At 38.1% G+C, this 23,144-nt stretch overlaps 1 protein-coding gene across 2 annotated transcripts; it reads left to right on the plus strand.

The window, feature by feature from the left end:
* Window positions 1-11,377: 11,377 nt before the first annotated feature.
* Window positions 11,378-21,169, plus strand: ZNF300 (zinc finger protein 300). Of its 2 annotated transcripts, XM_040239570.1 has the most exons (6): window positions 11,394-11,539; window positions 12,295-12,421; window positions 13,057-13,099; window positions 17,500-17,626; window positions 18,069-18,191; window positions 19,292-21,169. In XM_040239570.1, exons 3-6 carry the CDS (start codon window positions 13,088-13,090, stop codon window positions 20,869-20,871), a joined length of 1,842 nt encoding a protein of 613 aa, XP_040095504.1. In that variant the 5' UTR covers window positions 11,394-11,539; window positions 12,295-12,421; window positions 13,057-13,087; the 3' UTR covers window positions 20,872-21,169. The 2 variants fall into 2 exon arrangements, with proteins under 2 accessions (XP_040095503.1, XP_040095504.1); XM_040239569.1 differs by having other exon boundaries at window positions 11,378-12,421.
* The last annotated feature ends 1,975 nt before the right edge of the window (window positions 21,170-23,144 follow it).

Raw genomic sequence — 23,144 nt, forward strand, 5'->3', positions numbered from 1 at the left:
TGTAATATGTTTCATGAATCTTCTGGCGGCTCACAGGTTAAAGCGTCTGCCTGCAAAGTGGGAGACCTGGGTTCGATCCCTGGGTTGGGAAGATCCCCTGGAGAAGGAAATGGCAACCCACTCCAGTATTCTTGCCTGGAGAATCCCATGGATGGAGGAGCCTGGTGGGCTACAGTCCATGGGGTCGCAAAGAGTTGGACACAACTGAGCGACTTCACACACACAATATGTTTCATAAAACAATGCTTATTACATGGGATACATATGTGATAATTTACAGTACTTTATTTTTTTAAATGGTCACATACAAGATTCCATTTATACAATGTTCCAGAAAGGCAAAATTAACCTATAAAGATACAAATTGGAAAATTGGTTGTTTCTCGGCATGTGGGGGAAAGGATTGACTGGAAAGGGGCAGAACTTCTGGGGATATTAAAATGTCTTACATTTTGATGGCATGGTATACAACAAATTTTACATTTTATTCTCTGTGAGTTACATGCAAATTATTCTATTTAAATTTTAACCCAACTTTTAAAAAGAACTGGCAAATAAAAAATATTAGTCTTAACAAAGATTTCATCCCTCTTACTATTGTACTGGGTTTCAACCCATAGTTTGAAAAACTGACTTACGGGTTGCTGTGGAGTTAAGGCTAGACATCACTGGTAAGGCAGGTAGCACTCCACTTGCATCTGGTCCCATCACTTCATGGCAAATAGATGGGGTAAAAAATGGAAACAGTATTTTTCTGGGCTCCAAAATCACTGTGGACTGTGACTGCAGCCACACAATTAAAATACCCTTGCTCCTTGGAAGAAAAGCTATGACAAACCTAGACAGCATATTAAAAAGCAGAGATATCACTTTGCCACAAAGGTCCCTCTAGTCAAAATTATGGTTTTCCAGTGGTCATATAATGATGAGAGTTGGATCATAAGGAAGGCTGAGCGCAGAATAGAACTGTGGTGCTGGAGAAGACTCTTGGGAGTCCCTTCCGCAGCAAGGAGATCAAACTAGTCAATTCTAAAGGAAATCAATCCTGAGTATTAACTGGAAAGGCTGATGCTGAAGCTGAAGCTGAAGCTCCAATCCTTTGGCCACTGGATGGGGAGGCCTGACTCATTAGAAAAGATTCTGATGCTGGGAAAGATAGAGGGCAAGAGGAGAAGGTGGCAACAGAGCATGAGATGGTTGGATGACATCACTGACTCAATGGACAAGAGTTTGAGTAAACTCTGGGAGATAGTGAAGGACAGGGAAGCTTGGCATCCATGGGGTCGCAAAGAGTCCAACAGGACTTCAGTTCAATCACTCAGTCGTGTCTGACTCTTTGCAAACCCATGGACTGCAGCACGCCAGGCCTCACTGTCCATCACCAACTTCTGGAGTTTACTTAAACTCATGTCCACTGAGTCAGTGATGCCATCTAACCGTCTCATCCTCTGTCGTCCCCTTCTCCTCCTGCCTTCAATCTTCTCCAGCATCAGGATCTTTTCAAATGAGTCAGTTCTTCACATCAGGTGGCCAAAGCATTGGAGTTTCAGCTTCAGCATCATCCTTCCAGTGAATATTCAGGACTGATTTCCTTTAGGATGGACTAGTTGGATCTCCTTGCAGTCCAAGGGACTCTCAAGAGTCTTCTCCAACATCACAGTTCAAAAGCATAAATTATTGGCACTCAGCTTTCTTTATAGTCCAACTCTCACATCCATACATGACTATTGGAAAAACCATAGCCTTGACTAGATGGACATTTGTTGGCAAAGTAATGTCTCTGCTTTTTAATATGCTGTGTAGCTCAGTCATAACTTTTCTTCCAAGAAGTAAGTGTCTTTTAATTTCATGGTTGCAGTCACCATCTGCAGTGAATTTGGAGCCCCCTCAAAATAAAGTCTGTCCCTGTTTCCACTGTTTCTCCATCTATTTGCCATGAAGTGATGGGACCAGATGTTGTAGTCTTAGTTTTCTGAATGCTGAGCTTTAAGCCAACTTTTTCACTCTTGTCTTTCACTTTCATCAAGGGGCTCTTTAGTTCTTCTTTGCTTTCTGCCATAAGGGTGGTGTCATCTGCATATCTGAGGTTATTGATATTTCTCCCAGCAATCTTGATTCCAGCTTGTGCTTCCTCCAACCCAGCATTTCTCACGATGTACTCTGCATATAAGATAAATAAGCAAGGTGACAATAATTAGCCTTAATGTACTCCTTTCCCTATTTGGAAACAGTCTGTTGTTCCATGTCCAGTTCTAACTGTTGCTTCCTGACCTGCATACAGATTTCTCAAGAGGCAGGTCAGGTGGTCTGGTATTCCCATCTCTTTAAGAATTTTCCAGTTTGTGGTGATCCACACAGTCAAAGGCTTTGGCATAGTCAACAAAGCAGAAATAGATGTTTTTCTGGAACTCTCTTGCTTTTTTGATGATCCACTGGATGTTGGCAATTTGATCTCTGGTTCCTCTGCCTTTTCTAAAACCAGATTGAACATGTGGAAGTTCATAGTTCAGGTACTGTTGAAGCCTGGCTTGGAGAATTTTGAGCATTATTTTACTAGAGTGTGAGATGAATGCAATTGTGTGGTAGTTTGAGCATTCTTTGGCATTGCCTTTCTTAGGAACTGGAATGAAAACTGACATTTTCCAGTCCTGTGGCCACTGCTGAGTTTTCCAAATTTGCTGGCATATTGAGTGCAGCACTTTCACAGCATCATCCCTCAGGACTTGAAACAGCTCATCTGGAATTCCATCACCTCCACTAGCTTTGTTCGTAGTGATGCTTTCTAAGGCCCACTTGACTTCACATTCCAAGATGTCTGGCTCTAGATTAATGATCACATCATCATGATTATCTGGGTCGTGAAGATCTTTTTTGTATAGTTCTTCTGTGTATTCTTGCCACCTCTTCTTAATATCTTCTGCTTCTGTTAGGTCCATACTATTTCTGTCCTTTATCAAGCCCATCTTTGCATGAAATGTTCCCTTGGTATCTCTAATTTTCTTGAAGAGATCTCTAGTCTTTCCCATTCTGTTGTTTTCCTCTATTTCTTTGCATTGATTGCTGAAAAAGGCTTTCTTATCTCTTCTTGCTATTCTTTGGAACTCTGCATTCGGGTGCTTATATCTTTCCTTTTCTCCTTTGCTTTTTGCCTCTCTCCTTTTCACAGCTATTTGTAAGGCCTCCCCAGACAGCCATTTTGCTTTTTTGCTTTTCTTTTCCATGGGGATAGTCTTGATCCCTGTCTCCTGTACAATGTCACGAACCTCATTCCATAGATCATCAGGCACGCTTATCTATCAGATCTAGGCCCTTAAATCTATTTCTCACTTCCACTGTATAATCATAAGGGATTTTATTTAGGTCATACCTGAATGGTCTAGCGATTTTCCCTACCTTCTTCAATTTCAGTCTGAATTTGGTAATAAGGAGTTCCTGATCTGAGCCACAGTCAGCTCCCGGTCTTGTTTTTGTTGACTGTATAGAGCTTCGCCATCTTTGGCTGCAAAGAATATAATCAATCTGATTTCGGTGTTGACCATCTGGTGATGTCCATGTGTAGAGTCTTCTCTTGTGTTGTTGGAAGAGGGTGTTTGCTATGACCAGTGCGTTTTCTTGGCAAAACTCTATTAGTCTTTGCCCTGCTTCATTCCGCATTCTGAGGCCAAATTTGCCTGTTACTCCAGGTGTTTCTTGACTTCCCACTTTTGCATTCCAGTCCCCTATAATGAAAAGGACATCTTTTTTGGGTGTTAGTTCTAAAAGGTCTTGTAGGTCTTCATAAAACCATTCAACTTCAGCTTCTTCAGCATTACTGGTTGGGGCATAGACTTGGATTACTGTGATATTGAATGGTTGCCTTGGAGATGAACAGAGATCATTCTGTTGTTTTTGAGATTGCATCCAAGTACTGCATTTTGGACTCTTTTGTTGACCATGATGGCTACTCCATTTCTTCTGAGGGATTCCTGCCCGCAGTAGTATATATAATGGTCATCTGAGTGAAATTCACCCATTCCAGTCCATTTTAGTTTGCTGATTCCTAGCATGTCAACCTTCACCCTTGCCATCTCTTGTTTCACCACTTCCAATTTGCCTTGATTCACGGACCTGACATTCCAGGTTCCTATGCAATATTGCTCTTTACAGCATCAGATCTTGCTTCTATCACCAGTCACATGCACAACTGGGTATTGTTTTTGCTTTGGCTCCATCCCTTCATTCTTTCTGGAGTTATTTCTCCACTGATCTCCAGTAGCATACTGGGCACCTAATGACCTGGGGAGTTCCTCTTTTGGTATCCTATCATTTTGCCTTTTCATACGGTTCATGGGGTTCTCAAGGCAAGAATACTGAAGTGGCTTGCCATTCCCTTCTCCAGTAGACCACGTTCTGTCAGACCTCTCCACCATGACCCGCCCGTCTTGGGTTGCCCCGCAGGCATGGCTTGGTTTCATTAAGTTAGACAAGGCTGTGATCCTAGTGTGATTAGATTGACTAGTTTTCTGTGAGTATGGTTTCAATGTGTCTGCCCTCTGATGCCCTCTTGCAACACCTACCATCTTACTTGGGTTTCTCTTACCTTGGGTGTGGGGTATCTCTTCACAGCTGCTCCAGCAAAGCACAGCTGCTGCTCCTTACCTTGGACGAGGGGTATCTCCTTACCGCCGCAGTTCCTGACCTTCAACGTGGGTCCTTCTGACCTTTATCGAGCCCATCTTTGCATGAAATGTTCCCTTGGTATCTCTAATTTTCTTGAAGAGATCTCTAGTCTTTCCCATTCTGTTCTTTTCCTCTATTTCTTTGCATTGATCGCTGAAGAAGGCTTTCTTATCTCTTCTTGCTATTCTTTGGAACTCTGCATTCTGATGCTTATATCTTTCCTTTTCTCCTTTGCTTTTTGCTTCTCTTCTTTTCACAGCTATTTGTAAGGCCTCCCCAGACAGCCATTTTGCTTTTTTGCATTTCTTTTCCATGGGGATGGTCTTGATCCCTGTCTCCTGTACAATGTCATGAACCTCATCCCGTAGATCATCAGGCACTCTATCTATCAGATCTAGGCCCTTAAATCTATTTCTCACTTCCACTCCATAATCATAAGGGATTTGATTTAGGTCATACCTGAATGGTCTAGCGGTTTTCCCTAGTTTCTTCAATTTAAGTCTGAATTTGGCAATAAGGAGTTCATGATCTGAGCCACAGTCAGCTCCCAGTCTTGTTTTTGTTGACTGTATAGAGCTTCTCCATCTTTGGCTCCAAAGAATATAATCAATCTGATTTCAGGCTGTGGGCCGGCTCACTAAGTGCAGGCAGCTGCGGGCCGCCTCACTAAGCGTGGCCGAGAGGAGATGTATATATTTAAATATATTCTTTTTCAGATTCTTTTCCATTATAGGTTATGACATGATATTGAATCTAGTTCCCTGTGACAATCTAGTTCCCTAGTTCCCAGTAGGTCCTCGTTTATCTGTTTAATATATAGTCGTGTCTATCTGTTAATACTAAACTCTTAATTTATTTCTTCCTCTCTTTCCCCTTGGTAACTGTAAGTTTGTTTTCTATGTCTGTGAGTCTTTTTCTGCTCTGTAAATACGTTTATTTGTATCTTTTTGTAGATTCCATGTAAAAGTGATATCCTATGATATTTGTCTCTGACTTACTTCACTTGGTTGATAATCTCCAGGTCCATCCTTGTTGCCACAAGTGGCATTTTTTCATTCTTTTTTATGGATGAGTAATACTCCCATTTCATTCTACACACACGCATACACACGTCATAAATTCTTTATCCATTCATTTGTTGACAGACATTTAGGTTGCTTCTGTGAACTGGCTATTGTAAATAGTGCTTCTTTGAGCATTAGGGTCCATATATCTTTTCAAATTAGAGTTTTCATCTTTTTTGGATATATGTCCAGGAGTGGGATTGCTGGATCATGTATTTTTAGTTCTTTAAGGAATTCCATATAATTAGTTTTGTGTAAGTCTACAAAAAATAACTTGCTGTCATTTTTAAGACAAATTGCTTTAAATCTGTAGATCAGTTTGGGGATAATTAATATCTTTACTGTCTATAGTTTTCAAATCAGTGACCATGGTATGTCTATTTATTTTATTTCTTTTAATGACATTTTGTGATTTTATTCCCAAAGATTCTACATGTTTTGATAAGTATAAGTCTAAATGTTTCTATTTCTTTGGAGTGATTAAAAATGGTATTAATGTTATTTCTGTTTTAATGTTTTTATTATTAGTATATAGAAATGTGATTGACTTTTGTATCTTGTATCCTATTCCTTTGCTGAACTCACTAGTTTTAGGCATAACACTGGTAAATTCCTTTGGATTGCCTACATAAACAATCATTTATGTCATCTGTATGTAGGGACAGTTTAATTTCTTTACTTTCTGATCTGTACACTTCTAATTTTGCTTTCTTGTGTTATTTTAGTGGGTAGAATTTCCACTACTATGTTGAAGTAAAATGGTGATAGCAAACATCATTCTCTTGTTCCTGGTCTAGGAGTGGAATCATTCAGTCTTTCATCATTAAATATTTTCTGTGTGTTTCTTTTTTGGCAGATGCTCTTTATTAAGTTATGAAAATTCTTGTCTATTACTATTTTGCTGAGAGGTTTTTTGTTTTGTGTTTTTAATCATGCATGTGTACTAGATTTTTAGCAAATGCCTGTTCTCTGTCAATTGACATAATCCTTTACTTTTTCTTTGTATCTTGTTGCTTAATTTTCAATTTTTAGCTAGCTTTGAATACTTGAAATACATTATACTTGGTCATAGTGTATAATTCTTTTGCTATATTACTGGATTTGGTTTGCTAATATTTTATTGAGTATTTTTATATTTTAAGTTCATGGGAGACATTGGTCTGTAGTTGTTGGGTTTTTTGTTGTTGTTGTTGTTGTTTTTGTACTGCCTTAGTATGGTTTTGGTAACAATTTCCTGATAAAATGGTTTGGAATACTGAGATTTTGGTAGAATTCTAGTTATGGAGCCATGCAAATGATCTATTTAATCTTAGTTGAGTTTTGGTGTTTGAAGACATGGTCCACTTCTTCTACCTTGCCAAATTTATGAGGCTGAAGTTCATAACATTCTCACATTATTGTTTTAATGAGTGCAAGATCTATAGTAACTTAATATCTGGTAACCATTTCCAACATCTTTTTAATTCTGAACTGTATTTTTTTCCTTCGGTTTATTTTTATCTTCATTAGAATATCATTTTCCAGTTTCTACACATACCTGATAATCTTTGATTTGGTGGCAGACAGTGTAAACTTTATCATGTTGGATGATAGATACTTTAGTGTTCCAGTACCTATTTTGATGCTTTTTTCTGTATTTCAGCTAAGTTATTTGGAAACAGTTGTTAACTGGCATCAGAGTAAGATTTAAAGGTAGAACTAATGATTTCCCACTATTGAGGCAAGACCTGTCTGTGTATTCTTCCCAGTGAATTGTGAAATTTTCCAGTCTGGCTGATGGGAACAGGCATTAATCTTGGCTTAATCTTGAACTTCAGTTACTGTTTCCTCCTTCCTCTCCAGTGTCTCTTTCCAAGATGCTAATTTTCCTTATATACATGCACTGACCAGTACTCTCTTGAATACTTGAAGTGGACCCTCTGCAAGTCTCTGGAGCTCTCATTATGTGCAGCTTTCTCTTCTTTGATCTCTGCTCCGTGACTATAGCTGCCTTGGTCTCTTTGTACTGTTAGTTCCTTCTCTACCTCTCTGGAAATCTATTGGCCCCTGCCTGGACTTGCTTTTCATGTCATACCTGGAAATGTTCTCAAGGCAGTAAACTGGGCAATCAGAAGGGTCACCTCAATTTGTTTCCCAGCTCTCAAGGATCACTATCCTTCACAGCCTGATGTCTAATACCTTTAAAATCATTATTTCATGCACTTGTCTGGTTTTTCCATTGGTTCAGGTGAATGTTCTCACCCATTCCCTATTACTTCACTTTGGTCAGAAGCAGGAATTTCGAACTGGTTAATCAAATTTAATTTTGTTTTATAAATATGTAATTTTTTTTGTGGTTACATAGTCAAATCAACAGACCTATGGTATATTCAAAGAATATAAGATCCAATCTGTGTCCCTTCTATCTTATTTCCTTCCTCTTGTGGTAGGAAGGGTCTAAGATAGCCACCAATGAGTCCCACCTCCTGATAAAATACTCCACATAAGTAAGCAGCTTCTAACCAATGGCATATGGCAACATTGAGGGGATGTCATATATAATAAGGGTATATACCCATATATAATAAGGGTATATACCCATGTATAATAAGGGTATAAAAGATTGTGACTTCCATGTTGCTTAAAGACTCCTCTCTTGACTCCCTAGATAAGCAAGTTGCAAGTTGGAGAGTCCTGTATGGCAAGATACTGAGGGTGGCTTTCTCACAACAATCAGCAAGGACATGAATGCCCTTTGTCCAGCAATCTTTGAGGCATTAAATTCTACCAACAATTATGTAATTGAGCTTAGAAATGAATCTTTCCCCATTTGAGTCTTCAGATGAAAGACCCCAGCCTGGATCAATACCTTGATTATAGATTTGCAGAAGACTCAAAGCAGAGGATTCAGATAATCCATGTCCAGATTCCTGACCCACAGAAACTTTGAAACAATAGATATGTGTTGTTTAAAACCACTAAGTTTTGGGGTAAGTTGCTATATTTCAAAAGGTAACTAATAATACCTTTTGTAGATTATATTTATTTAATGACTTATTTTCCATCATTTGCTTTTTATTTTTAAGGTAAACACATATACAGTTGAGCTTCATTATTCACAGATTCTGTATGTACAAATTCACCTTCTTGCTAAAATGTATTTGTAACCTCAAAATCAAACTCAGTGCTTTTTCAGTCATAGGCAGACATGCCCAGAGTACCAAAAATTTGAGTTGCCCCATGCACACATTCCCAGCTGAGTTTAAACAAGGGAATGCTCTGCATTCTTGTTCCAGCTCTTACACAGAGGTGAACAGATGATGAGGAGGTAGGGGCAATGCAATGTGGTGCAAGAAACTCCAGCTCTCGGGCCAGCCAGACAGGGTTTGAATATAACTCTGGCCTTTGTTGTTGGACCTTAGGCAAATCACTTAAATCTTTTGAACTTTGCTTTTCTGGTAAAATAAAGACAATAGAATCCACCAACATGAGTTGTTTTTTAAGGTTATAATCTTAATTATACAAAGTTGTAATTTAAGATTGAAATCTGTTTTATATTGATTTATTTCCCTTTGGAGATATGGTTCGGTATTCACTAGTTCTGTGTTTGCAGCAACTTAACTGAACATAGCTAGCATGAATAAGAAGAATTAACTATATACATATTCACATTTTAGAAACTAAATGATAATAACAAACTATTCTCATTTTTTCTACCTTTTCTCCTCATAGAACATTATATCCTCTTTACCTCTATAGCAGTACAGAGAGATATTTCTGTCTCTCTCTTACAGCTGAATAGTACTGTTTTATGTGTATACTGTAATTTATACAGCTGGACCTGTTGGCAAATGTTTGGGTTGATTGTTGTATTTGGTATTAAAAATAGTACTGCAATGAGTAACCTATTTTTGGGGGGGGGCAATGTATATTTGGGATATATTCCTGGAATGGAGTTTCTGAGTTCAGAAGCAAACGCTTACATGTAGTGTTGTAGTTTTAGACTTTGCTACTCCTCCTTTGTTTGTGGGCACCCTTAACGATTCACTTTCAGCACATAGAGTACAGAAGTAATGAGATGTCATTTTTAATATAGGTTATAAGAAGACTATGGCGTCTATCTTGTGTGTGCTCTCTCACTGTCTTTCCCTTGACAGTGAGACTCCCTTGACTCCCTTGGAGTGAGGGAAGACCCACCATGTCATGAGGATAATTGAGTAGCTGAAGGAAATGCCCTTATGATGGGCAATTGAGCCTGGAAATTGAAATTCTGAGGCTTATCACCAGCTTCTTCATTGAGTTTAGAAGCATAACCTTGAAATTTAGTTTAAATACGTACAGTTATTTAGCCTTGAAATAACTACAGTCCTGGCTGACGACAGCTCGAGTGCAGCAACCTCTTGACAGACTAGATCTGAACCACCCAGCTCAGCTGTTTCTACATTCTCAACTCACAGAAGCAATGAAACATTTAACTACATTTGTAGTTTCAAAGTGCTACTTTCTAGTAACTTGTTACACAGCAATAGGTAACAAACACATATAGTTATGAGTTGAGTCCAACTCTTTGTGACTTCATGGACCATAGCCCGCCAGGCTCCTCTGTCTATGGAATTTTCCAGGCAAAAATACTGGACTGGGTTGCCATTTACTAGTCCAGGGAATCTTTCTGACCTAAGAATCAAACCTGCATCTCTGGGGTCTCCTGCATTGTCAGGCAGATTCTTTACCACTGCTGCTACCTGGGAAGCCCCTATTGCCAAGTCTTCTATATAGTGAACCTGAAACTCCTCAGTTGTGTCCGACTCTTTGCGACCCCATGTAATATACAGACCATGGAATTCTCCAGACCTGAATACTGGAGTGGTTAGCCTTGTGCTTCTCCAGAGGATCCTCCTAACCTAGGTCTCCCATATTGCAAGCAGATTCTTTACCAGCTGAGCCATAAGGGAACCCCAGCTCTGTATAGGGCTATGTCATTTTTCTGTCCCATTAGTAATATACGAGAATTCCAAGTTCCCATGGCATTCTTACTAACACTCTGTATTTCTAAACTTAGAATACTGTTTTTTAAAAACAAGGTAATAGAAGAGAAATAATATCTTGCTGTGGCTTTTTAATTTTTTCATTATGACAGAGGCCTCCTCTCCCTTCAACTTCTCTTTCTTGTTACTGCAGTGTACCCTAGAGAACTCCTTATAATCGTTCTTAACGTAAATTTCATTATTAATGTGTATCCTATTTCCTTGCTCCTCAGTGAGCTCTTCCATCACTTTGGCGGATTTCCCCCACAGTGGAATTCCCATTCCACATTTTCACCCCTCTCAGCAAGTAGAATCTCCCGGTATAGGGTTGCGCCATTTACAAACACTTTTAAGTAAAGTCGCCAGTGAGAATATTTTACTATTCCAAAGTATTCGTCTTTTACCAAACGCAGCCTTCTAATGGGGGACATTATCACTCAGACTTCTTACCCAATCCTGTAAAATCTCTCTGCAAAGTGTTGTACGTTACAGGTTTGTATAATCCTCTTTTATGTTATCTTCCCTCCCCCTCCCCTTACTGCCTCTGTGGTACCGCCCAGACAAAGGCGCTGAGTAAACCGAATTCCTCTGCTTGTACGGAACTGACCAGCCTCGCAAGATGGCGGCTCCCACTATAGCACGGGAGTGGCCATATTGCCTCCTGAACAAAGCCGCCCAGGGTGCAGAGTGGGCAAAACTCCGCTGTACGGAACAGCGCACGCCGGGGAGCCCCGTGCTTTGCTCACCCAGACAGGAAGCGGGAGAATTCAGCCGTCTTGGGTTAAGCCGTGATGGGCGTTTCTGGAACTGCAGGTTAGAAGGCGGACATGTGTGGAGATGAGTGTCTTTTGGATTGGTAATGGGATAAGAGGGGTCCGTCAGTATCAGTGATTGGAGACTGATGAAGTCACTGGTAGGGAAGGTACGTAGGATTAGGGTTGGGTTTAGTTGGGAATCAGGAATGGGGTTAACTATAAGATTAGTAATTGGATAATGGTGTGTCAGTGATGGGATTATCTGTGGGATCAGAAATAGTGTGTAGGGGGACTGACTGGTGTTGACTGGGTCAGGAATCTAGGGGAGTCTGAAGAATCAGTGATTGATGAGGGAGGCTGTGGACTAAATGATGAGGGCATCCATGTGGCAGTCAGTGATGTGGTGGGCATGGGGGAGTTCTGTGGAGTACGTGATTGCTAGGCCCCAGGATTCAGAGATCTGGAGGGAGAAATAATGACCAGGTGTCTTGGATGATAGCCTAGTTAGATAGCAAATGTATATATGTTTTACATACATTAAAATTTCCACAGGTCATAGGCAATCTTTCAGGTCACAGTCCTTCTCAACCCGTCACTATGCCCTTAACCTGGTACCCCTAACAAAAATGATCATTTTGAAATGGTAACAAACAAATCAGAAAGGATAGGATTATTATGAAAATTATGATTTTTGTCCTACCTCTGTCTAAATTTATTGAAATCATTTTATATTTTTTTCAAGAAACATTTATTAAACAACTGCTGGGTGCCTGGAGATAAGTATGACTATTTCTCCCAATTGTTTCCTTACAGATCTATTTTGACAAAGCTTAGACTACCCCATATAAAACAGTATCCCTGTGGCAGGAGTACTGAGTTCCTCTGAACCAGTTAAATCTTGTCTACCTGACTCCTTGTGGTACTGAGAAGGATTTACCAGGTATGTACCTTCCTGTAATAGGGTATATTCCCTTGTATCAGCGGTCCCAACTTACTACCATTTTTATATGCAGACATCCATACTGTTGGAAATCAACAATAAAAGTTTAAACATATTGATTGGCAGCAGTGTCTGCTGAGTTGCAAAGAAAATATAAGAGCTCTTGGGAGATTAGATTTTAGCTGTTTATTCATTTCTGGGGAATAAGGGAATATATTTCTCAGTTTTTGATTTGGTCATTAGCTATTCTTACTGCTGGGGAACTTATCTTGGGGTGTGTGTGTGTGTGTGTGTGTGTGTGTGTGTTGCCTTATGAACTCTTGTGAATGGAATTGCTGGTTAATGGCAGGGGGGAAATAAGTTGTTAATAAATAAAAAAGAAACATATCTTCACATCTATACAATTAGAAAACCTTATCCAAGTTCTGTATGATCAAAGTATGTAGTTACAAGAGAGCTTACTTCACACTATACTTGCTAATTTTTCTATGAAGACTAAACTATCTTCTCCCACAGGTTTGCTTATCATCTCCCTAACTTCTGTGGTCATTGTTTCTAGACTGGTGAATATAGAAGCTGCATTTTGTATCCCACCTGTGAAAATACCCTTCTGATCACCAATTTTGCCTTTTCAGGCATCTACCATTTTAGAGGAAGCAGAAAAAGATGAAGTCCCAGGTGAGTTGCTTTAATTTTTAAATTTCCTTTTCTGGTTCTAAGTACAATCAAATGGAAAAGTGAAGATAGCTAAAATTTAGATCAGGGAAAGATAGCCAAAATAAAGATCCAGACCTAGAAAGAATTGCTAGGTAATATGCAGATAATTTGGCTTGAAACCACTTTAAAAAGTTGGTGTATAGTTTTTCTTATCTTTTTGCTGACATCATCAGTTACATAATTTGCAGTCCTCTAAAGACACAGGATGAGATGGCTGGATGGCATCACAGACTCGATGGACGTGAGTCTGAGTGAACTCCGGGAGTTGGTGATGGACAGGGAGTCCTGGCGTGCTGCGATTCATGGGGTCGCAAAGAGTCGGACACGACTGAGCAACTGAACTGAACTGAACTGAAAGAGAAAGAAGATACATTTCCCATAGGAAGAAATTATTTCTTGCCATATAAAACTGAAACAACTTTCAGTTTTGGATCTTCCTTTCAGTAATGGGATATACAGTGTTCTCACCAACACTCCTGTGGTAAATGCAATAATAAATTTGTAACTGTATCATAGAGTGATTTCTTTTAGAAGGAAGTTATCATAGCGTCATAGCCTGACTCTGTAACTTTATCCTTTAGAGCTGGAGCCATCAGACTATTGCCTGTGGGGCAAATCCAGTTTTCTACCTGTTTTTGTAAATAAAGTTTTACTGGCAGCACAGCCATGTCTTTTGTTTACATATTGTCTATGGCTTTTTTTGTACTACAGTGGTAGAGTTGGATAAGCACCATATGGCCTGAAATGCTGAAAATATCTACTTTGCTGAAAAAATTTGTTGACCTCTGCTTTAAAGGACTAGATAGAGTATAGAGGCTTCCTGTTATCCAGTTTTATCTATCAACAAAGTCTAGATGATACAGAATAGATACATTTTGAATGGTCTTCCAAAATATTTGTTTCTTTCAAAAAGTAGTTCTTAAAATATAATTATCAGGAATTCCCTTGCAGTGGTTAGAGCTCTGAGCTTCCACTGAATGGGGCATAGATTCAATCCCTAGTTGAGGAAATAAGGTCCACAACTGAGTCATTTGTAGTGATGTGGATGGACCTAGAGTCCATCATAGGAAGGACTAAGTCAGAGAAAAACAAATATCATATATTAATGCATCTCTATGGAATCTGTTAATAGAAAGATGGTACAGGCCTGTTTGAAGGAGAGGAATAAGATGCAGATGTAGAAAATGGACATGGGGTAGGAAGGGGAGGGTGAGACAAATTGGTAGAGTAGGATTGACGTATACACTACTGTGTGTAAAATAGACAGCTAGTGGGAAGTTGCTGTATAGCATAGAGAGCTTAGCTCAGTGCTCTGTGATGACCTAGAGCAGTCAGATTGGGGGAAAGTGGGAAAGAGGTTCATGAGGGAGGGAATATATGCGTACATATAGCTGATTTACTTCATTGTACAGCAGAAAGTGACACAACATTGTGAAGCAATTATACTCCAATAAAAAAGATAATCATAACTTTACATGAAGGTTACCTTCTTATATGAATAGATGGAATCTAAAAAATTACTATTAATAAATAATTTTTTAAAATATATAATTGTCTTGCAAAGCTTTGGAAAGCAGGGGTCCCTGATGTTCTGAAGATGAGTATGGGTTTTTTATTGGCCCAATAGATTTAACTGCCATGGCTAATTAACTTGTTTATTCCTTTAGGATTAAAGATTTGTATTTTTTCCATACAGTCCAGAAGTAGAAGTCATCATTTTCACACACATATATCTTTTCTCCCTCTAACACCTATTCCCCTTCTGTCTCCTCCATCTCTTCTATTCTCTCAGTCACTCAAGCTGTAAAAATTGCTTGTAACTGATACAAAAAATACAATTTTCCACTGATAATGTGCTGTATTTTATTCAAAATTAACAAAATTTATACATATATGGTATATTAAAGCATTCTAGTATTATTGATAAAGCAAAATTAGAATGTTAGCGTTATATTTATGAATTTTCTTATCAGAATGGATTTCTTCTATTTTCTACATTTATTATCTTTCTCATGTTACTGTTCTTTAGATCACAGGAATATTATTCACAGTGTGAAAAACCATTTTTAATTAAGTATGAACTTTATTCTCTGTAATTTTCATTCTTTCCTTTTTAGCAGACATGTCTTGAATATTCAGTATATGTCACAGATGCTGGCTAGCTATGAAATAACTCAAAATTTAGGCATGGTTCTTTCTTCAAAAGAATACAGAGAAAAATGGGGCAAACAGATGTGGAAACTAACAATAATACATAAAAGCTCTATAATAGACATGAGAGCAAGGAACTTTTATAGTGGTGAAGGAAGAGCAGCCAGCTTTATAGAGAAAGCAAGGATGAGAGACTTAAAAAATGATTGAACTTTGGATGATTAAGGAAGTAGGATGAGGATGGGAAACAGCATTTGCAAAAGTAGAAAAGGCTGAGAATTTGAGGAAAACTAAAGTGGAGGTGTTTTGTGGAAAGTTTGTCTAAAGGCGATATTAATGTAATAAAATATAAAAGTCTTAATTACAGTATCAAGGAAGGCATTGTGGAGTACAATGGTCAAAAAACCAAGGTATTGAGTCAGGATACCTGCTTTTAAATCTGACGGTTGACGAGTCATATATATTTAGTGTAACTTTTGGCACAAAATAATTTAACCACTGTATTATGAGAGTTATCTCTCATGAGAGTTATCTCATATGTAAAGTGGGAAAACTAAAGGGATTGTTATGGGAACAAACTAGAGAAGGAAATGGCAACCCACTCCAGTATTCTTGCCTGGAGAATCCCAGGGATGGGGGAGCCTGGTGGGCTGCCGTCTATGGGGTCGCACAGAGTCGGATACGACTGAAGCGACTTAGCAGCAGCAGCAGCAGCAGCATGGGAACAAACTAAATGTGTGGTAGGTTGATGGTGTGGGATGAGAGAAACCTTAAGATTGAGATGATTGAGATGAGAATAAATATATATATATAGATAGAACCAAAGGAATGTTTTAAGCAAGGGAGTGTTGATATTTAATTTTTTTCATTCTGAAAGCAGCATTTGATAATAAGAATAATTAGGGAAAAACCCTTCAAAATAGTTTTAAATAATACAAATCATTTAGATTCCACTATTAGGTGACAACTATTGTGAACATACGTAATGGTGACATGATTAAAACCATTAGTTTACCCTCCAGAAACGTCTATGGCTCTACAGTTACCCAAGTCCTTTATTTCAGTGTCATGTCAATTTGTTTTGGCTTTTTCATGAATGTTTCCGGCATATTTCTTAAGTGTGTTCTTTTTCAATATTGCTGTTAAAATTGATGTATTTCATTATATTCCTAGCTATTGCATATATGTAGGAGAATTGTTAGATTTAGAAGGAGCTAAGATTTCTTTCCTATGAAATGAGGGGATTGGATTAGAATCTTCAAGAACTCTGACATTCTCTGACTCTCTAAATATGGCTCTTCTCAAAAAATTTTTGTGTTATACTTTTAAAATCCTTCTCTATAATTATTAATAAAAATCCTCCCAGTCAGGTTTTGTTGTTATTTTATAGTTTGGGGTATTTTTAAAATTAAAAATTTTCTTCATTCAGAATATATATATTTTTCTTTTTTCCAAGACATAAGATATCATTGTATTATAATTGATATATTTCATTATGATACCTAGAACTGGCATAGCTGAGTACCACAAACTGCATGGATTAAATGACAGAAATTTTTTATCTCACAGTTCTGGAGGCTGTAAGTCAAATTCAGCTTATCAGCAGGGTTGGTTCCTTCTGAGGGCTTGAGGAAAGGATCTGTTCTAAGTCTCTCTGTTTGGCTTATAGATAACTTATCTTTCCCTCAATTGTCTTCATTCTGTGTGTGTGTGACTCTGTTCAAACATCTCCTTTTTATATGGATATCAGTTACATTGGGTTAGGGTCCACCCTAATGACCTCATATAACAAATTCTATTTGCAATGGCCCTGTATCCAAATAAGGTCACATTCTGATGTTCTAGGGGTTAGAACTTCAACTTACGAATTTCTAGGGTATACAGTTCAGTTTCTAGCATATGAATTCAACATTATTCTTTTCCTGTTAACTTTCCAGTTGTTTCAGTCCTATTCATTGGGTAATACATCTTCCTTTCAGCTATTTTAATGCTGCTTTATCGTTTACTAAATTACCATTTGTATTAGGTAGGCATTTTATGATTTACCTCTTTTGTTTTCCTGTCCTGTCTGGCTCTTGTTAAAGGCAGGATTTGACATTGATTCTCCCAAATACTCTGATACAAAACAAAGTGTAGGTATAGTTTTGCATGCTATAGTAGAAATGATAAGAATGATGACTTTAGATTGAACAGGAATATTACTGTTACAGGGATTAGTATCTTTCAAGGATGTGGCTGTGGATTTCACCCAGGAGGAGTGGCAGCAACTAGACCCTGTTCAGAAGACCCTGTACAGGGATGTGATGCTGGAGAACTATAGCCACCTGGTCTCAATGGGTAAGAGTGACTTCCCTATATAACTTAGACTTGACCCGTCAAGTACCTTTCCTTACCAGTCACTATAGTTAGGTGGTTCCTGATGTGTATATAATGACTTTGATGATCTTAATACCTTCCCCAATGGAGATCATTACTTTCTGAAGGTTAAATGAACTACTTCATTGTGAAAGTGAAAGTGAAGTCACTCAGTCGTGTCTGACTCTTTGTGACCCCGTGGACTGTAACCTACCAAGCTCCTCTGTCCATGGGATTCTCCAGGCAAGAATACTGGTGTGGGTTGACATTTCCTTCTCCAGGGGATCTTCCCGACCCAGGGATTGAACCGGGGTTTCCCGCATTGGAGGCAGATGCTTTAACCTCTGAGCCACCCTCCTTAAACTGCATCTTCTCTTTTGCCTTCTGTGCAGTCTATCCCAATTCTCTGATTTCTATTTAATAGGGCATCCAGTTTCCAAACCAGATGTCATTTCCAAGTTGGAGCAAGGAGAAGATCCATGGATCATTAAGAGAGACATACCAAATCGGATCTGTCCATATGAAGGTCAGGCAGATGGCCAACTAGGTAAGTGAAATATCAGTTTGCTTGTTTTGTTTTTATTTTGGTTTATTGATGCCTGAGGCTTATGTTTCTCTCCTTAGTGAATTCTCTTACTGTTTGTTCCTGTACTGAAAATTTAGTAGGCACGCAACAAATAATTGATCAATTAAATAATTGTGAACCTTTATAGGGGATAGCTATTTCTTATTGATTCTATATGTATATCTTTTGTATTAAATGTATATTGTTTTATATATTTAATGCATTTTATGAAAAGGCTTAATAGACAATAGAAGGAAAATTTCTTCTAAAAACACAGGTTTCATTACAAAATTAAATGTCAAATACTGCTTTTTAAAAGTTCAGAGAAAATTAGAGTCTAAAGAAATGCAAAAGAATTTGAAAAGCATTTTTCAGAGCATGCAGCTGTAGCTGCTTTGAAAGATAAATTGAGTGTTGATGATGATGAGAAAGGGAGGTGGAAGCAAACTGTTGGTAGAGGTGGGCAAGAAGAATATATGAACAAAACCTAGAAGATAGGGAAATACGGCTTTTCTTGGAGAACTTTGCTAGTTTTATTTGATAATATATAGAAGGAACAGTGGAATTCAAGCTTGGATTCTTGGCGTGACTCTGATACTAAATCCACAGCATGATCTTGGGTTTTTCTCTTGTTTATATTAGTTGTTAATTAGGAAAGTAGAATGAGAGGAGATAAAATATTTTGAGTACAGAAGAGACCTTGTTTCTTCAGCTAGAGGTGGCAGGATAATACCAGCCAAGTATATAGCAGATGGTTTATAAAATAAATGAATTTGAATGGTGAAAAGCATTTACACTCTGAAAGCAGGAAAAATGGGAAGATTCTAAAAGAGTAATCCAAGATTAGAGTGATAATAACTCAGATAGTTTTCTGTCTCCTTCAGGTCTAGTTTTTTCATGAATATTTCTCTTTAACATCTTTGTCTATTCATTCCCCTGATCATAGTGTATGTTTTACTGTCTTCTGAAATGGCATCTCATCCTTGTTTGGGTTCATCACCTTTATTAGATCAATCATTTTTTATACTCCTCTGTGTTCTGTTAATTATTCTTTATGACTTTTTAATTTTCCTTTCTTTTAGACAGGAAGAGTAACCTTGACAACCCCCAATCATGTATTTTGGGGTCTGTTTCCTTCCATAATAAGATATTGAAAGGAGTCATAAACGATGGTTCATTATACTCCATTTTAAAAGTCTGTCAAAGTGATGGTCAGTTACAAAGATGTCAGAAAAACAGACTTTCCAGACAAGTAACAGTCATCAACAACAAAACAATGACTGTAGAGTCAGACTACAAATATGATGCACTGAGGAAAATATTTCAAGAGTGCATAGAGTCAGATGCTTCAAGACAAAGACCTTATAACTATGATGCCTTTAAAAAGAACTTGAAATCTAATATTGACCTACCTAGTTGTAATAAGAACAATTCAAGAACAAACTTTGATGAAAGTTTTGGATGTGGAAAATCATTCATCCACAGTGTGGCCAATTCTAACCTTGAGACGCTTCACAATGGAGTAATTCCCTGTAATGATAATGAGCATGGAAACATTTTCAGCAAGAAACAATCCATTATTCATTATCAGAATGTTGGAACCAAGGAGAAAACCTGTGTGTGTATTACATGTGGAAAAGCCTTTGCTAAGAAGTCACAGCTCATTGTACATCAACGAATTCATACTGGGAAAAAACCATATGATTGTGGTGCATGTGGGAAAGCCTTCAGTGAGAAGTTTCACCTCATTGTACATCAGAGAACTCATACTGGGGAGAAGCCTTATGAATGTTCTGAATGTGGAAAAGCCTTCTCTCAGAAATCATCCCTTATTATACATCAGAGAGTTCATACTGGAGAAAAACCATACGAATGTAGTGAATGTGGAAAAGCCTTCTCTCAGAAATCACCCCTCATTATACATCAGAGAATTCACACTGGAGAGAAACCTTATGAATGTAGAGAGTGTGGTAAGGCCTTCTCCCAGAAGTCGCAGCTAATTATACATCATCGAGCTCATACTGGAGAGAAGCCCTATGAGTGTACTGAATGTGGAAAAGCCTTCTGTGAGAAGTCCCACCTCATTATACATAAAAGAATTCATACCGGGGAGAAACCCTACAAATGTGCTCAGTGTGAGGAAGCCTTCAGCAGAAAGACAGAACTCATTACACACCAGTTAATTCATACTGGGGAGAAACCTTATGAATGTACTGCTTGTGGGAAGACCTTCTCCCGAAAGTCACAGCTCATTATACATCAGAGAACGCATACTGGAGAAAAACCCTACAAATGCAATGAATGTGGAAAAGCCTTCTGTCAGAAATCACATCTCATTGGACATCAGAGGATACACACAGGAGAAAAACCTTATGTTTGTACTGAATGTGGGAAAGCCTTCTCTCAAAAGTCTCACCTCCCAGGTCATCAGAGGATTCATACAGGAGAGAAACCATATGTATGTGCTGAATGTGGAAAGGCATTTTCTCAGAAGTCAGATCTTGTTTTACATCGGAGAATTCACACTGGGGAAAGACCCTATCAGTGTGCTGTATGTGGGAAAGCTTTCATCCAGAAATCACAACTCACTGTACATCAGAGAATTCATAGCTGTGGTAAAAATCATAGTGAACTAAAAACACAGACAAGCTTTCAGTATTAGCTCAAGGCTTAATACATAGCAGGAACTTGATTAATTTGATAAATTTGTTGACAGCATCTTTATAGAGAAAGTTTTACAAGAGAATTCTTATCTGTAGTGTGGTGATACCTAACTCAGCAAACATGATGGAAAATAATTACATAAACGAAGGCCATTTTCACCATAGCATGTAGAGCTTTTAAAGTTATGAACTGAATGGTTAGTAGAACAAATTATGTATATAAAATGTTGTCAAAGTACATATTCCTTATTATGCCCCATAACAATAAACATTGTGAAATTGCTGATATTAACTTGGCATCATTTTGGTCATATACATTAATTCACTATAAAGGACATGAAGAAAGCTTGATTTTAAAAAATCAATTCCAAGAAACTGCATTAACAAGGAAAGGCTTGGGAGTTCCCTAATAATAGGACTCAACAATTTCACTGCTGTGGCCCAGGTTCAATTCCTGGTCAGGGAACTAAGATCAAGTTGCACAGTGTGACCAAAAAAAAAAAAAAAAAAAATGTGGGGGCTTAGCATGACCCCTAAAGATACATGTAAAATTCGTATACAAAGATGGAAGGATAGGTTGATCAGATTCAGCAAAGGTGATAGTTGCACATTTTCCCATTTCAAGCATATCAGTTGATCTGTATCTTTCGAAGGATCCTTTTGAAACTGATGCTTCTTGACCATGTCTCCTATTCCTCTTGAAACATTTACTTTTCCTTACTGAAAATTTGGTATCGTGGAAAGACTTTGGTACTGAACCACATTGTCTGGGTTTTAATCCTGACTCAACTACTCAAAAGATTGTATGACTTCAGGCAAGTCTGCTTTACCTATCTGAATATTTTTTCTTACTGGTAAATAGAAGTACAGTGTAGAGCACATTTTCAGTAACATTAGTTCTTTTTATCTTTTGTCCCTCAGTTTCCACTTGATTCCTTCACATTTCATGCCCACCTTATCTGTTTCCTGCATGGCTGAATTATCTAATATAAAACTGGATGAGAATTTCTGCAGGGGGAGAAGGCATGCCTGACAGAGAGGGATGTGGGAACCTGTGTGGGCAAGTTTCTGATCTCATTATGAACACTGAGTTGAGAGCACTGACATCAGATATAACTGACCATTCATATCTTAGAAGGTCTAAGGTTGAGCTACTCTGAAATTTCCTCTTGAAACATGTCCTAACTGCTCTTATGGAGGCATGAGAATGACTAGGGATCATGCTGAGAATATAGAGAAATTTGGTGAGGAGGGTGTTCTGTATAGTGACAGCTTTGGACCTTATGTAGGTTTGAACAGTTTCACGGTTCCCACCTTATAGACTTCCTGTTTGATCCTTCCACCATCACAACTCCCAGGCAGCCTCATTGATCTGATAGTAGATTTCTATAAAATCTCATTTCAGATTTAGCACTTTGCCTTCTTGTTTAACCTTTACCAGTTCTTTTTATACCCAGCATTTTACTAGAGGAGCTAGCCAGTACAGTTAGGCAAGAAAAAGAAATCATAGGCATTTTCAGGTTCTACAGAGACTTAAAGTCATTGAAAAGGTTTGAATACAACTAAATAAGAAAAAAAGCCAATTCTATATTATCTATTCCAGAAGAGAGTAGGGATCCCTGACATACTTTATGAGACTACCATTATCTTGATGCTAAAGCCAGAGATATTACAAGAAAATACTTAGTGGCCAGTATTTTTCCTGAACATAGCCATAGCCATTCTTAATAGACTATTTGCAAATCAGATCTAGAAATATATATTTTTAAAAAGGTACATCATGGCCAAGTAGAGTTTCATTCAAGAATGCAAAGTTAGTCCAGTATACAAAGAAAAGATTTTGGTATACTTCCACATACCAAGAGCTTAGAAAGTATAACTATATGGTCATTTCTATATATAGGGGGAAATTACTTGACAAAAATATATCAATTTAGAATAAAACCCAGTAACAGAATAAAGGCCAGCTTCCTCAAATAGTTGAAGGACATCTATAGAACATCTAAAGTTAGTATATTTAATAGTGAAAGACTGCCTCAAGATTGGGAAAAAGTTAAAGATGTCTACTCTACTTTCCTTGGTGAATATTGTACTGGTGATCTTAGCCAGTGCAGTAGGGAAAGCAAAAAGGCAGGGGGTGGGGTGGAATAGGGGAGTGGAGTATAATCAGGAAAGGAAAATAAAATTGTCTTTATTTACAAACAACATGGTCTACACAGAAGATTTCAAAAGCTATAAAAATTCTAGGGACATCCCTAGTGGGCCAGTGCTC

Source organism: Oryx dammah, unplaced genomic scaffold, assembly GCF_014754425.2.
Source record: "Oryx dammah isolate SB20612 unplaced genomic scaffold, SCBI_Odam_1.1 HiC_scaffold_5, whole genome shotgun sequence".
Classification (NCBI taxonomy): Eukaryota; Metazoa; Chordata; class Mammalia; order Artiodactyla; family Bovidae; genus Oryx; species Oryx dammah.

Bases quoted from the DNA above. Each gene is read 5' to 3' on its own strand.
- ZNF300 (XM_040239569.1), top strand. The intron at 17,627-18,068 runs GTAAGAGTGACT...TCTATTTAATAG, and splicing joins TAGCCACCTGGTCTCAATGG to GGCATCCAGTTTCCAAACCA. The intron at 18,192-19,291 runs GTAAGTGAAATA...CCTTTCTTTTAG, and splicing joins TCAGGCAGATGGCCAACTAG to ACAGGAAGAGTAACCTTGAC.